Source organism: Myotis davidii, unplaced genomic scaffold, assembly GCF_000327345.1.
Source record: "Myotis davidii unplaced genomic scaffold, ASM32734v1 scaffold292, whole genome shotgun sequence".
NCBI lineage: Eukaryota > Metazoa > Chordata > Mammalia > Chiroptera > Vespertilionidae > Myotis > Myotis davidii.
This window is the reverse complement of record NW_006285042.1, coordinates 1,068,064-1,082,582: the sequence shown is the minus strand read 5'-3', so window position 1 is coordinate 1,082,582 and position 14,519 is coordinate 1,068,064. Positions and strand designations below refer to the sequence as shown.

Genomic DNA, 14,519 nt, shown 5'->3' with positions numbered 1-14,519 from the left:
CATTATAAACTTATGAACAAAAATAGATACAGAGGCAGAGCTGCCTCGAACAGACTGTCAAACTACAGCAGGAAGGCCAGGGAGGGCAGGAGGGGGGGGGTAAGAGATCAACTGAAGGACTTGTATGCATGCATATAAGCATCACCAATGGACATAAGACACTGGGGGGTAGGGGAGGCCAGGGGATTGTTAAGGACGGGGAAAAAAGGAGACATATGTAATACTCTTTGTAATACTTAAAGCAATAAAACACTTTAAAAAAGAAGAAAAAAAACCTAATATGCTAATTTCCAGTAGTCTGGTCGTCTGGTCAACCAATCAAAGCATAATATGCTAATGATATGCTAAGGTCGCTCAACTGCTCGCTATGACATGCACTGACCACGAGCCTGCAAATGCCCTGGTTGCAGGCTCCATCCCCAGTAGGGGGTGTGCAGGAGACAGCTGATAGATGCTTCTCCACTTGATCTTAGCCAAAAGGCCGACCGGTAGATTAGCTTGCTGTTGGGGTACAGCCGATTGGGACTGAGCAAGACAGGCCTTCCATGTCTCTCCCCGCCCCCGATCATGCACCAGTGAGGTCCCTGGGCCTGGCCTGTACCCTCTAGCAATTCGGGACCCCAAGTGGGATATCAGAGAGCTGGTTTCAGCCCAAGCCCACACAATGCAGGAGCTGCCTCTGTGCTAGGGATGTCCCTGTGAGGAGCGGGCCTAAGCCATCAGTCGGACATCCCCTGAGAGTTTCTGGACTGCAAGAGCACACAGGCTGGTCTGAGGGACCCTCCCCCCCTGAGTGCACAAATTTCATGCACCTAGGCCTCTAGTAGTTAACATATGGAAGCGACCTAGGTGTCCAGTGATAAATGAATGGATGAAGGTGTGGTATATATACAATGGAGTATTACTCAACAATAAAAAAATAAATCCTGCCATGTGTAACAATATGCATGGATTTAGAGGATATTATGCTAAGTGAAATAAGTCAGAGAAAGACAAATAACACCTAATTTCATATATATGTTGAATTTTTTAAAAATTAAAACAAATGAAGAAACAAAATAAAAATAAAGAACAAATTAATGGTTGTTGCCAAAAGGGAGGATTGGCACAGTGACGAATGATTACTAGACTTAGTGTGGTGATCACATTGTAATTATGATATATAAATGTCAACCACCTGAAACTAATATTTTATGCCAACTGTATTTTAACTTAAAAAGATGAACACAAATGGTCATAAATGAGCATAGAAAAGTAGTTTTCACAAGGAAAACTTTAAAACTTGTAGGAATTAAGAGTTATGTACAAAGTGTTAGCAAATTTTACTTTATTTTTTTTATCATTTTATTTTCAGGTTTAACTGAGCTGAATGACAGTCCAGTACCCCTGGAACTTGAGCGCTGCAAGTCTCCCACTTCAGGTAAACATGAGTGGTATTTTTCAGGCTTCTGCTAACTCACTGTCAAAATCTACTGCTTTATTTTCAGAATTCTTATAATGTAAGATTTGTTATTTTAGTAAAGTGTTATTTCAGTTTCTGTAATTAACCATAAGAAAATTTGATTCCAAAATTAAATAGAAATAAATGTTTGTAAAAATATTTTGGCTTCTTGAAAAATTAACATCAGAGATATTAGTGCAATACTTTTAAAGACATTTTAACCTGGCTGGTGTGGCTCACTGGTTGAGCATCGACCATGAAGTCATGGTTCAATTCCTGGTCAGGGCAAATGCCCTGGTTGCAGGCTCCATCCCCAGTAGGGGGTGTGCAGGAGACAGCTGATAGATGCTTCTCCACTTGATCTTAGCCAAAAGGCCGAGAAACGATGATGATAGATGCTTCTCTCTCTTCATTGATGCTTCTATCTCTCTCTCCTTCTCCCTTCATCTCTTTGATAGTATAGGACTTTCAATTTTGTTTTTGTGGTTCATTTTAAAGAATGTTATAGTTCTTCTTGGTCTTTTGTGTTAGCTTTTTGAAACAATTAGTTTGCACACAAACAAATATGTTGTATAGTGATTGCAATTTCATTGGATCTATAGATTAATTGTGCAAAATTAGCATTCGACAGTATTGAATTTTCTACCCGGTATCTCTCCGTTTATCCCTTCTTTACTTTCTTTACATTCAGAAATATTTTTAGTCTTCTTTGTAGAGGTCTTGCACACCTTTCATTGGATTTAATCCTTTGTATTTAATTTTTTATATTGTAAATTTTAAGATTTATTTTTTATTTTTTTGGCTAGAATATAAAAATACAATTAATTTTTTCCACATTATTCTTAATGGCATTTTTAAAATATATTTCACAGAAGATTACAAGCATTCCACACACTAGGTTCACCTATGTATTCCTGCAATCAGTGAAACATTCCCCATAGGTAATGCATAGATTAGTCTATGACATAATATATCATCAATACATTTGTATCTCTCTTTTGTTTTTGCTCAATCCCTCCCCCCCCTAAGCCCCCCCACATCAGAGCTGTCTGCCTGCTCTCTCTGAGTCTTTCTCTATTTTGCATGTTAGTTCAGTTTGTTCATTAAATTCCACATATGAATGAAATCATATGGTAATTGTCTTTCTCTGACTGGCTTAGTGTATTTAGCGTAATGTTTTCTAGGTCCATCCTAATTTTTATACATTAAATTTATATCCAGGAAACTTGATAAATTTATTTAACTCCAATAACTTGTAAATTCTTTTGAATTACCTATGCATCTGATTATACCCTCTGTTAAAATGACAGTTCTATTTCTTCTTTCTAAAGGAAGAAATTAGCTAGAACCCCCAATACAATGTTGAATAGATATAGTGTTAGCAAACACGTTTTCCTTATTCTCAATCTCAGGGATAAGTCTTACAGTATTTCATAATTATGGTAATTGCTGTGGTTTCTAGTTAGACATCTTGCTTTTAGCCCTCTATGCCTATGATATTCCTTCTTTTTTTATTATTCATTTTTTAGAGGGAGAGAGAGAAACATCGATTTGTTGTTCCACTTATTTATGCATTCATTGATTGGTTCTTGTATGTGCCCTGAGGGAAGATTGAACTCATAGCCTTGGTGTATTGAGACAATGCTACCAATTGATCTACCCGGCCAGGGTTGGTGTTTCTTCTTTTATTAATGTTAGAGCAGTTCTGGAAACACCACCATCACATTTTTAATTTTATTTATTTATTTTTTTTGGCAGACTCAGAGGAATTTGCATGCAATCAACTAGATTGCTCCAAAGCAGAAAGATTTTGAATACATTTGAATTCTGTTAGTTGGGATAGCAATGATTGACTAATAAAATTAATTCATCATTTCAGTGGCTTGAGACTGGTTTGCTGGTCAGGTTCTGCTCTTCTTTCATAGCAACTTTAAACTATAAATAATCCTAATTGAGGAATTAAGAGATTTTTTTCTTTTAAAAGCTTTTTCATCATTATATATTATATTTGTTATAATATGTGAAGTATATTTTTCTGGGTAAAGTGCCCACAGAGTTTAATTTATCTTATTTAATATTGAAAATAATCAATATTTGTTTGTGTCATTCATTTACCATGAAAAAGAAAAATAAGTGTGTATATGAAGGGGTCTTTTTAAGTCCACAAAGGCGAATGTGTCCAATACTGTTTCCAGAATACCATAGCAACACATACACATAAAACTACATTCTACAATCTCTTGCTATCGTTATAGGACTTACTGCATCCAATCTAGATTATCAGGAAAAACATGGGATAAATGCAGACTTTTTAGCCCAGTCTCATACAACTAAAGTATAACTATGAAAAAAGCAAATTTAAGACTTTAACAGTCGTCTACAAAACTCATGAAGCTTATCTCTAGAGGTAGAAAAGAATGAAAATATAAACAATTAAAATGTTTAAATGACTTATGAATGATATGTATATATGTAATGATATGTATATAAATATGTATATATATACATATATATGTAATTAAGAGAAACTAGAATATTTGTAATACATTCTAACTTTTGAAAAAATAAGAAAAGCAGCATCCTAACAAGTCTCCTTGATTTATACACTAATAAACAACTCATTAGGTCTGACTAATAATAATTTTGTTTGTTCCTGGGTATATATCCCCTTTATATGCATACATAGTATTTAAGAGCCAAAATTTTTCTTCACTTGTTTCCTAATGAAGTAGTTCTGAAACTTAACTCTATGTCAGAATTTTGTACAGTTTGTTAAAACACAGATTGCTGAATGCCAGAGCTGGATTCCAATTCAGTAAGTCTAGAGTGGGCCTGAGACTTTGCCTTTCTAACAAGTTCTAATGGTCTTTGAACCACTTGAGAACCATGGCTTTGTAAAATTTGTTTAAATATTACTTTTTTCAGTAGTTATTTGACCTCTTGGTATCTATTTTGGGTTCTCAGACCCTCATCCCTGTGCTAAAAACAGATTAAAACATTGACACACATATATCTGAGTAAGAAAGGTTGGAAATTACAGAAGCTGGAAACCAGTAATCATTTTATAACTCTGATTTTCTACATGGATCTCAAACTTCTGCCCAATAAACTACAAGTAAAGTAGAGTGAGGTTTCAGACTATTAAATATATTCTTTAGGATAATGTGAGAGAACAGAGTAGGAATTAGGAGCTGAAAGAATCCCAGTGAGCCAACCAGAAAGCTGATGTTCTCAGCTTCCAGGAAAATGTAGTCATTTCATATTTAATTATTCACCAACTATTCAACAAATATTCTCCAGCATCTATACTTAGATAAGATGCTTTTAACTGAGAATAAACTAATGAACAAAATAAACACTCCATGCCAAATGGAACTGACAGTATATCTACAGAAACCAACATTAAACTAATAATTTTACAAATTGTTAGTTGTTTTTTCTTAAAACTGTAATCCTTCTTCTCTTACCAGGTAAGATCGTGGGCAGTTTGTTTACTACATAAACATACCTCTCAAAGGGGTGAGCAGGAGCTAACATTCGGCCCTTGGCAAAGAATTACAATCCCCTAGACTGGAAACAATACCTTTTTCTTTGGACAAAGAGTTGAAAGCTAATGAAGCCTTCAACTGTAGGGTTATGTCTGTTCACAGGTGTGAATTTTTCTACTTTGTCTTCCTTGAAGCTGTGCCTTTAAAAATCATTTGCTCAGATGAATATCTTTTTGTAGACTGGCATTAGGTCCTAATACTGCTGCTACCTATACAGTCATCCATCCTCATCATTCTCACCATCCACAATATACAATAGACTTCTTATACTATCAAGTTCAAGTGAGGGTTAGGGCAATATTTGTCTTTATAAAATATATTTATTTAGGCATCTTTAATAAAGATATATTTATTAAAATATCATGGGGGCGAATGTCTCAAAATACTAATAAGGAAGTAACCAGGTCTGTTCTCAAATATGAGTTATAACTAGTTCTTAGAGCCTGTTCTGAATGCTCCTTCTGTGTGATTCTATACACCTGGAATTCCATTCTACCCTCCAAAGAAGAAACCTTCTTCCCTTTAAACAAGTCTTCTGTTGGGGCAGTACCAAAATACACAGATAAAGGCATAAAACAGAGACCCTTCTACATAGTTACCACAAAAGTTGCCTCTAAGGTAAAAATTCTTGGTTCAGTTGGACTAAGAAATTACATGCCAAAAGTTTTTTATTCCTTTTCTTTAGGACTTCCTACCAGAACTCCCGAGACAGCACCTGGCTTTTATAGGAATGAAATACCAGCTGTGAGACAGAGGAATCAAGTACATCATTTGCCAGGTGAAAGTGAAAATCTCTTTCATAAACAAACAAGTTATTCCTACCACCATAATTTTCTAGACTTCACAATTTGTATCAAAAGCTTTATTCTTATTTGTTGTGCTGGAACACAGATCCCTCGTGGTGAATGAAGACAAATTTCCCCGATGCAATGGTTAACACTGACTTCATGAATAGAAAGCAGAACCCTTAAGGGTTTTGTTAACAATTTTGAAATGTTCCATAGAATTTTGTTTTCTACTCTACACCTAAATTATTTTATCAGGCCTATAAGAAAATATGGAGGGGCCAACATAGAATTCAGGGAAAACTTAAGGGCCAAGAAATAAAGTGGTTTTATAAAAATTTTCTATAATTCTTCATAATAAAATGAAATATTTTCTATGATCAGAAACAACTATGATGATTACGGGAACTACATGAAAGAACTGCCTCAAAGGAACAATGTTCTCTCAAAAATAGTGAGCAGAAAGTTAGGTCCTATAATCTGAATTTTATGTAGTTATTGGATATTTAATGGTGCTCATAGGGGCCAAATCACAAGCAAACTCAAGTTATGCAGCTTCCTTAATTAGGAAACTATTACAGAGTGGTTGTGACCAGATCTGCAACTTTAAAAACCATGAATTATCAATACTCTAAACCCTAAATAAATTCAGCAACCAAGAAACCTAATGAAAATTGAAATCAACAGTTTTCCAGACAGTAATTTTTCAGACAGTAGTTTCTTTTTTTCTTACATAATACAACAACTCTATGATATGCCTTTTTCTGAGGAGAATTCCTAGTTAGTTACATTTGGTTGTAAAGCCTATGATTTTAAAAAATTTTCCTGTTTTTTATTAATAAAAAGAAAAATATGAGTTACAAAAAAAATCACAATTGAAATATGACATCCAAGCATTGAAAAGTGAGAAGTTGCTGAGTCATGAACAATATTTTGACAAATTCAGAAGAACTTAAGAAATATATTTTGCATGAAACATTAGAAACATAGTTTACCATTTAGATTCCAGAAAAAACGAGATTTAAAAATAATTTTTAGTTTTTATAGTTTATAAAAATCAAATTATCACCCTAGCTGTTTTAACTCAGTGGATGGAGCATCATCCTACAGACTGAATGGTCCCGGGTTCGATTCCAGTCAAGGGCTCATGCCTGGTTTGAGGACTCAATCCACAGTAAGGGGCATGCAGGAGGCAGCTGATCAATGATTTTCTCTCATCATTGATGTTTCTATCTCTCTCCCTCTTCCTTCCTCTCTGAAATCAATAAAAATATATTTTTAAAAAATCAATTATCACCACTTTTTAAATTTATTAAGCCTTGTTTGCTAAAATTGTAATCAACACTAGTATAGCACTTCAAAACAAACAAGGTATTTTTCATGTGTATTATTTAATACTACAGCAACCCTGTAACATTGGTATTATTCTCATTTTGTATGGATGGAGAAATTATGGCCAAGAAAAATCTATAACTTGCCCAAGGTTACCCTATTAGTAAATAGCTTAGCCTGAACCAACCCAATTCTTCAGACTTCAAGGTCCTCTGACCCCAAATTATTTGATCTCTTATTTGCATCTTTAAAAAGTGTGTGGAAGAACCAAGTTCTCTCAGGGAGTTTATAGTTCAAGATAGACAAGAACAAAATATATTTTCATAATTATTTAACACTTGTTCAAATGATACTTATAAAAAGTCACCAATTCATTAACATCTAGATAGAAATAATACATATTTTAAAGTAATAATAAAAGTAGTCATGACATTAAACAATTTTATGCTGGGGCAAACTCTGAAAAAGGTACCTCTTTGCCTGGCTATATCTTAGCCATGTCCAAAGAACAAAAAACAAAAAAAAAGGAAAATGGTAACAAATTATAAGCATGTATACCTTTCAGGACTCCATCATGGCATAGTGACCCCAAAATTTATGTGTATGCATATTACACACCAGGTGTTTTTTATCTTAGCTTCTGGCTTAGGGAACATAGAGACAAATGAAATTTATTACTATATTTCAATCAGTCAGTTAATCTATAAACTTTAAAAACATTTTCATATAAACAACTTTTAATTTAGTGTTAGATTTATTTTACGAAGATATCTAGGCCACACAGGTGGCATCTAAATCAGGAAGACCATGTTGCTTAGTGGAAAGGACATAGCTTCAGAATCAGAAATTTGACTTACCCTGCCACTTTCTACCATTCTAACTTTAGCCAAGTTTCTTAACTGTGTGCTAGTGTCCAAAACATAGATTCTCAGTAACATATAGTAGTAGTTATTAAAAACACAATGATGAATATCTATGGTCCAAAGAGACTGAATTTGGTCTCCTTGACCATTTTAAATTTCCAACCATTAGCTATATTTTATTTATAGTAAAGTAGAAATACTTCATTGGAAACCAAAAAGTCAATCCAGTTGTTTTTAATCAAGAAACAACTAATCAGCCCTAGCTGGTTTGGATCAGTGGATAGAGTTTCTGCCTGTGGACTGAAGGGTCCTGAGTTTGATGCTAGTCAAGGGCACATGCCCAGGTTGCGGGCTTGATCCCTGGGGGGAGTGGGGAGGGGCAAGGAGACAGCCAATGTTTCACTCTCACATTGATATTTCTCTCCATCTCCCCCCCTCTCTGAAAACCAATTTTAAAATAATCCTATATAGTAAAAGGCTAATATGCAAATCAACGGGGTGGGGGGGGGAGCCGTACAGGAGACCGCCGGTCAATGATTCTCTCTCATCATTGATGTTTCTACCTCTCTCCCTCTCCATTTCTCTCTGAAATTAATAAAAAAAAATTTTTTTTAAAAACTGATTCCAAGCTTTGAATTAGAAACATTGAACCTCGCTCTTTACATTTGATATTTTAACCTATTCAGGATCATTCAGTTCCTAACATTTTGACTCAAATACAGAACCATGGATCTGCCTGAGACTTATTGAAGCCAATACAAAAATCCCTCTGTTGACCTAGGCTGCACTATCTATCTGTTGACTTTGAACTGAATTACAAGTTAGGAAAAGGACATATGAATATACAGGTGATTGACAGGGATGATAAAAACAAGATACATGAAGCCCCCTAGGCAAAACCCTGTTGTCACTATTTAGGGCTAAATATTCAAGATAGAGCTGAAGATCAAAGATAGGGTTGAACATATGACCTCATTCTGGCATACTTATGGGAAGCCACCAGAATACTCTGCCTCACGACTAGAACAACCTGAGTTTAGGAGGCAGAAAATATAGGAGTGGAGATAAATAGTCCTGTAAAGTTCTGTAATCTAGTGCTATTGAAGGGCTCTGCCATTGCCTGATCTTTAGGCCTGAATTTATGCATAAATATTAATATGCATTTTGCCATCAGCTGATTCTTTCACTCAAATGCATGCCATTCTGCCTAACAATTTCTAGGTAAGCCAGAAGGTGATAGATGTGATTAGGTAAGTGATTAACCATATCTTTGGGGATGCTTTCCTTCAAACTTTTTTCTTTTTTTTTGACTCAAATTTGAGATTTACTTATATAAAATAAATTTCACCTTTTAGTGTACAGTTATGATTTTTTAAATATTGCTTTTATTTTTAAAAATGTATGCAGCAACATGTTAAAGTAACAAGAAGAATTTCATGACAATTTGTCCAGAATCTAACAGGACTAGGATCATAAGAAATCAAACACTTCCTGCAGCTATATTCCCTGCCCCACAGCTGGATTACTTGTGGCACTATTTGTTGGGTTATTGCCTGTCAGCCAAGACAGGCAGTTTTTCAAAATGTGAAGGATTAAAGATACTATTCTATATGATGATACACAACATAATTTAAAGAGATTTTTTATAGCAAAAGAGAGATTTTTAGAGTGTTATGAATCAAGTGTGGGATGTCATTCTTAAAAAGACAGTAGGTTCTTAGGAAATACTGTTGTGCAGAGTAAAGAACTAATACTTTGTATAAGTGGAGGTTTTATCAAGTGTGCTGTGTTTAATCCTGTGACTCTACTTTAAGTAGGGCATGTTGCCCAGATAAGTCATTTTTAAACCTAGATAAGTCATATAGAATACCATAGAGTGACAATAGTTTCTTGCCAACTAAGTTGATAATTAAAATAATAGCTAATATTGAATGGTTGTTGTATACCGCACCATGCTAAATACTTTACACACATTTCCTTACTTAAGGCTAATAAGATTCCTATGGAGTAGGGAATATTATTATCCTCCATTTTACAGAGTAAGAGAAACACAATCTTCCTGAAATTAAGTAACTACTAGACCAGGGTCACCCAGTTAGCAAATAGTTGAGTCACGATCTGAATCTAACTTACTTGTATTCTTTTTTTTTCTTTATTGATTAAAGTATTACATGTGTCCTTATCCCACCATTCTTCCCACCCCTCCTCCCCGCTCATCCCTCACCCCCCTGGTGTCTGTGTCCATTGGTTAGGCTTATATGCTTGCATACAAATCCTTTGGTTGATCTCTCCCTGACCCCCGCCCTCTCCTGCCTACCCTCTGAGGTTTGACGGTCTGATCGATGCTTCACTATCTCTGGATCTGTTTTTGTTCATCAGCTTATGTTGTTTATATTCCACAAATGAGTGAGATCATGTGACATTTATCTTTCTCTAACTGACTTATTTCACTTAGCATAATGCTCCCCAGTTCCATCCATGCTGTTGCAAATGGTATGCATTCCTTCCTTTTTACAGCAGCGTAGTATTCCATTCTGTAGATGTACCACTGTTTTTTAATCTACTCATCTGCTGATGGGCACTTAGGCGGTTTCCAAATCTTAGCTATGGTAAATTGTGCTCCTGTGAATATAGGCGTGATATCCTTTCTGATTGGTGTTTCTAGTTTCTTAGAATATATTCCTAGAAGTGGGATTACAAGGTCAAAAGGAAGTCCCATTTTTAGTTTTTTTGAGGAAACTCCATACTGTTTTCCACAGTGGCTACACCAGTCTGCATTCCCACCAGCAGTGAACAAAGGTTCCTTTTTTTCCACATCCTCGCCATCACTTGTCATTTGTTGATTTGTTGATGGTTTCTTTTGCTGTGCAGAAGCTTTTTATTTTGATGTAGTCCCATTTGTTTATTTTCTCTTTAGTTTCCATTGCTCTAGGGGCTTTATCAGTGAAGATACTGCTTCGGTATATGTCTGAGATGTTGCTGCCTGTGGATTCCTCTAAGATTTTTATGGTTCCCCATCTTATGTTTAAGTCCTTTATCTATCTATATTGAGTTTATTTTTGTGTATGGTGTAAGTTAGTGATCTAGTGTCATTTTTTTGCATGTATCTATCCAATTTTCCCAGCACCATTTATTGAAGAGACTGTCTGGACTCTATTGTATGCTCTTGCCTCCTTTGTCAAATAATAATTGTGCATAGTGGTTTGGGTCAATTTCTGGGTTTTCTATTCTATTCCATTAGTCTATATGTCTGTTCTTGTGCCAGTAGTAAGCAGTTTTGAGAATGGTAGCTTTGTAATACAGCTTGATATCTGGTATTGAGATCCCTCCTACTTTGTTCTTTCTCAGAATCGCTGCAGCCATTCAGGTTCTTTTTTTATTCCAGATGAATTTTTAGAAGAGTTTCTTCTAGGTTTTTGAAATATGCCATTGGTATTTTAATGGGGATTGATTGAATCTATAGATTGCTTTGGTAATATGGACATTTTAATGATGTTGGTTTTACTTGTATTCTTGATCACTGGGCTTCACTTCATCAAATACCAGGAGAAAAGCAAAAGTCTTTGTGTAGCTTACAGATCGGGGAAGGGGAGTATCCAGCCTCTTCTAATAGGGGCGTTAAAGCACCATCTTTTATTCCTCATTAGAAAATGGAAGATCAAATACAGTTATGATGAAAATTTTTTCAGTTACTCTAAATAGTATCTGTTTCCTTAGTATATATGTAACTAATCATAATGATCTTAAGCTCAGCAAAGTGATATCTATATCTGTATCTATATCTAATTTAACCACTAAGGACAGTATGGCATGTCTTGTATGGGAAATATGAGATGCATCTCAGGAAGTATTTTTTTGTGGAAGTACAAATCCCATAGGTTGGTTAATGTTCATAAAACCATAAAACATTATTTCTCCAAATGTGATTTGCCACCCTTTTTGCATCCGTATCACCAGCAACACTTTTTGAAATACAAATTTCTGCCGAAACCGGTTTGGCTCAGTGGATAGAGCGTTGGCCTGCGGACTGAGGGTTCCCGGGTTCGATTCCAGTCAAGGGCATGTACCTGGGTTGCGGGCACGTCCCCAGTAGGAGATGTGCAGGAGGCGGCTGATTGATGTTTCTCTCCCATCGATCTTTCTAACTCTCTATCTCTCTCCCTTCCTCTCTGTAAAAAATCAATAAAATATATTTTTTAAAAAATACAAATTTCTGCTGATCTATTGAGAGTACCCGGGGGTGGCCCCTAAGTCTCTGCAGGTACTTTAAGATATGGCATGTGAGAGTATGAATCAGTTAATCCTTATTGATCCAGAGGTTAGAAGTGGGATAAATTAGAAGTGATAGTAGAAAGTTCTTTGAGCTCAAAGGAAGGAAATCCTGTAACAATTACAGCAAACCCCAAATTGGATTTTTTAAAATACCCTTGAAAGTTTCTGTTGCGGAAGTATTCAGTTAGAATGTCAAGAATGTTGTAGGAGAAATACTTGCATTGAGAGGATATTTTACTGGATGACTTCTAAGGTTCTTTTGACCCAAGATTCTCTTTCTTGTCTGTGTAGTATGCTAAGCTAGTGAGTAGTGAGTAGTCTGTAGTTCCCATTTTCTCCCTTTTGGCTAACAATATGAAATTATAGTGGTGCGTATGCTTTAGCCTAGATAATAGTAAAAGTGAAGAAATTCAGAGCTGCATTCTCTGGAGCATGTTGCAAAGGTTAATATGTATTGTTTTCATTCTACATATTTTCAATATTACTTGCCTCTTACTCCCTCTTGCCTCATACATCTCCCAACCCAAATTTTCCAAATGTTAATGTGTAACATATTGCTCTAACACTTGGGCATACTTTCTCAGTCTTCAGAATAACTCTTCACCCGTACCTTCTAGCTTTATTAGTGTTTTAACATTCACTGAGGAAACATTTATTGTACACCTACTGTATGCCAATACTTTTTTAGGTATTTTGAATACAATCTCCATCTTTGGAGAACTCCAAGTTTCAGGATGTTAGTGGGTAGTGGACACAGTAAAAAAAGAAAAAAGTACAATAAAATGTGTTAAGAAGATGTGCACAAATGCTACACATATTAATAGCACCAGATAAAACTTTGAATTTGAGGCCGCCTTCAGAAAGGAGGTGATTTTTTCTTCTTTTAGCTGTTTTGAAGGATGAATAGGAGTTTACTAGTTTAACAAGGGAAGAAGAGGATCATTCTATGAATAAATGACCAAGGTCTGTTATTAACATTTATTAAAGAAGTTCCCTAGTTAACCCCACCATCTAATGATTCCTGTCCCCTTTCCACTACACAAATAAGGATGGGTTTTTGAGGGGTCCCAGTTTTCAGGTAGAAAGTAGTAAACAGGAAGCCAAAAATGGTAAGTGGCGAAGTAGAGGGGGGAGCTCCCAAAGATGGAGCAGATTTGAGAGCCAGAGTAAATTAGATACTGGACTATAGGAGGTGAATTTTTCATTAAAAGAGTGGGGAGGGCATTTGCATTGTGGTCATTGTCCTGCTATATGCATCTAGGCTTATTGACCAATAGGCAGGACTGTTTACCCTCTTTTTGAAAACATACTTTTAATGCATTTTTGAAATAACTAATACTATATAGATATGTTAAAGTGCCCTATTTAAAAACAAATAGAAACAGAAGAAATTATAAGACAAATCAATAAATTATAAAGATAAATTATTAGTTCCTATTTAAATAATAACTAATATTTAAATTTAAACAAATAAATTATTAGTTCCTATTTTAAAAATTAAATGAAAGATTATTTAAATAGTAAATAACCTACTTCCTTAGTTCATCTGAATTATGGATCAATTTTTAAAATATACTTTACTTGCAACCCCTTCTAAAGCATAATTTTTAAAATAGTCTTTATTTTGCAACCCTTTCTAAAGCATAATTATTATATATATTTATATAGTTTGCCATATTTTGATATAAATAATACCTTTGTTTGTACAGCTAATTCTAAACCCAAATTCCTAAAATTTGACTTATTGATTTCCCCTTAATCTTGAATTATTTCCTAATGTATTTTGATAGAGAAAACTACCTGCTGTTACTACATTTATTAGAATGTTAGTAGTTAGCTTCTTTTTATAAGTAGCTTAGCATGGTATATTGTAGTCAGCAAACTACAGCCCACAGGCTAAATCCAGCTTGCCACCTAGTTTGGTATGACTTTTAAATTAAGAATGGGTTTTAGGTTTTTGCTTTCACCTAGAAAGGAGAGGCAGAGGCTCCTCATAAGAGCATGTTCAGAGAAACCAAGATGGCGGCATAGGTAAACACCGGAGTTTGCTGCCTTGAACAACCACTTCAAAAATACAACTAAAAGACAAAACGGACATCATCCAGAACCACAGGAGGGCTGGCTGAGTGGAAGTTCTACCACTAGGAGGAAAGAGAAAAACACTGAGACTCAGAGGAGGCGTAGTGCAGAAGTGAGATACTAAGGTGTGGAGTGCATGCGGAGTGGGCTGGCGGCTGAGGGCACGGTTGTCGTTTTCAATCGGGAGGGAGCCTCAGGA

General features: G+C 35.3%; 1 protein-coding gene across 1 annotated transcript in view; it reads left to right on the top strand.

Annotated features, from left to right (window-relative positions):
• Positions 1–14,519, top strand: part of STXBP5L (syntaxin binding protein 5 like) — a 194,334-nt gene that overhangs the window by 135,308 nt on the left and 44,507 nt on the right. The window contains exon 20 of the mRNA XM_006755407.2: positions 1,355–1,420. Coding sequence (XP_006755470.1) covers positions 1,355–1,420 — 66 coding nt within the window. The remainder of the gene's footprint in view (positions 1–1,354; positions 1,421–14,519) is intronic.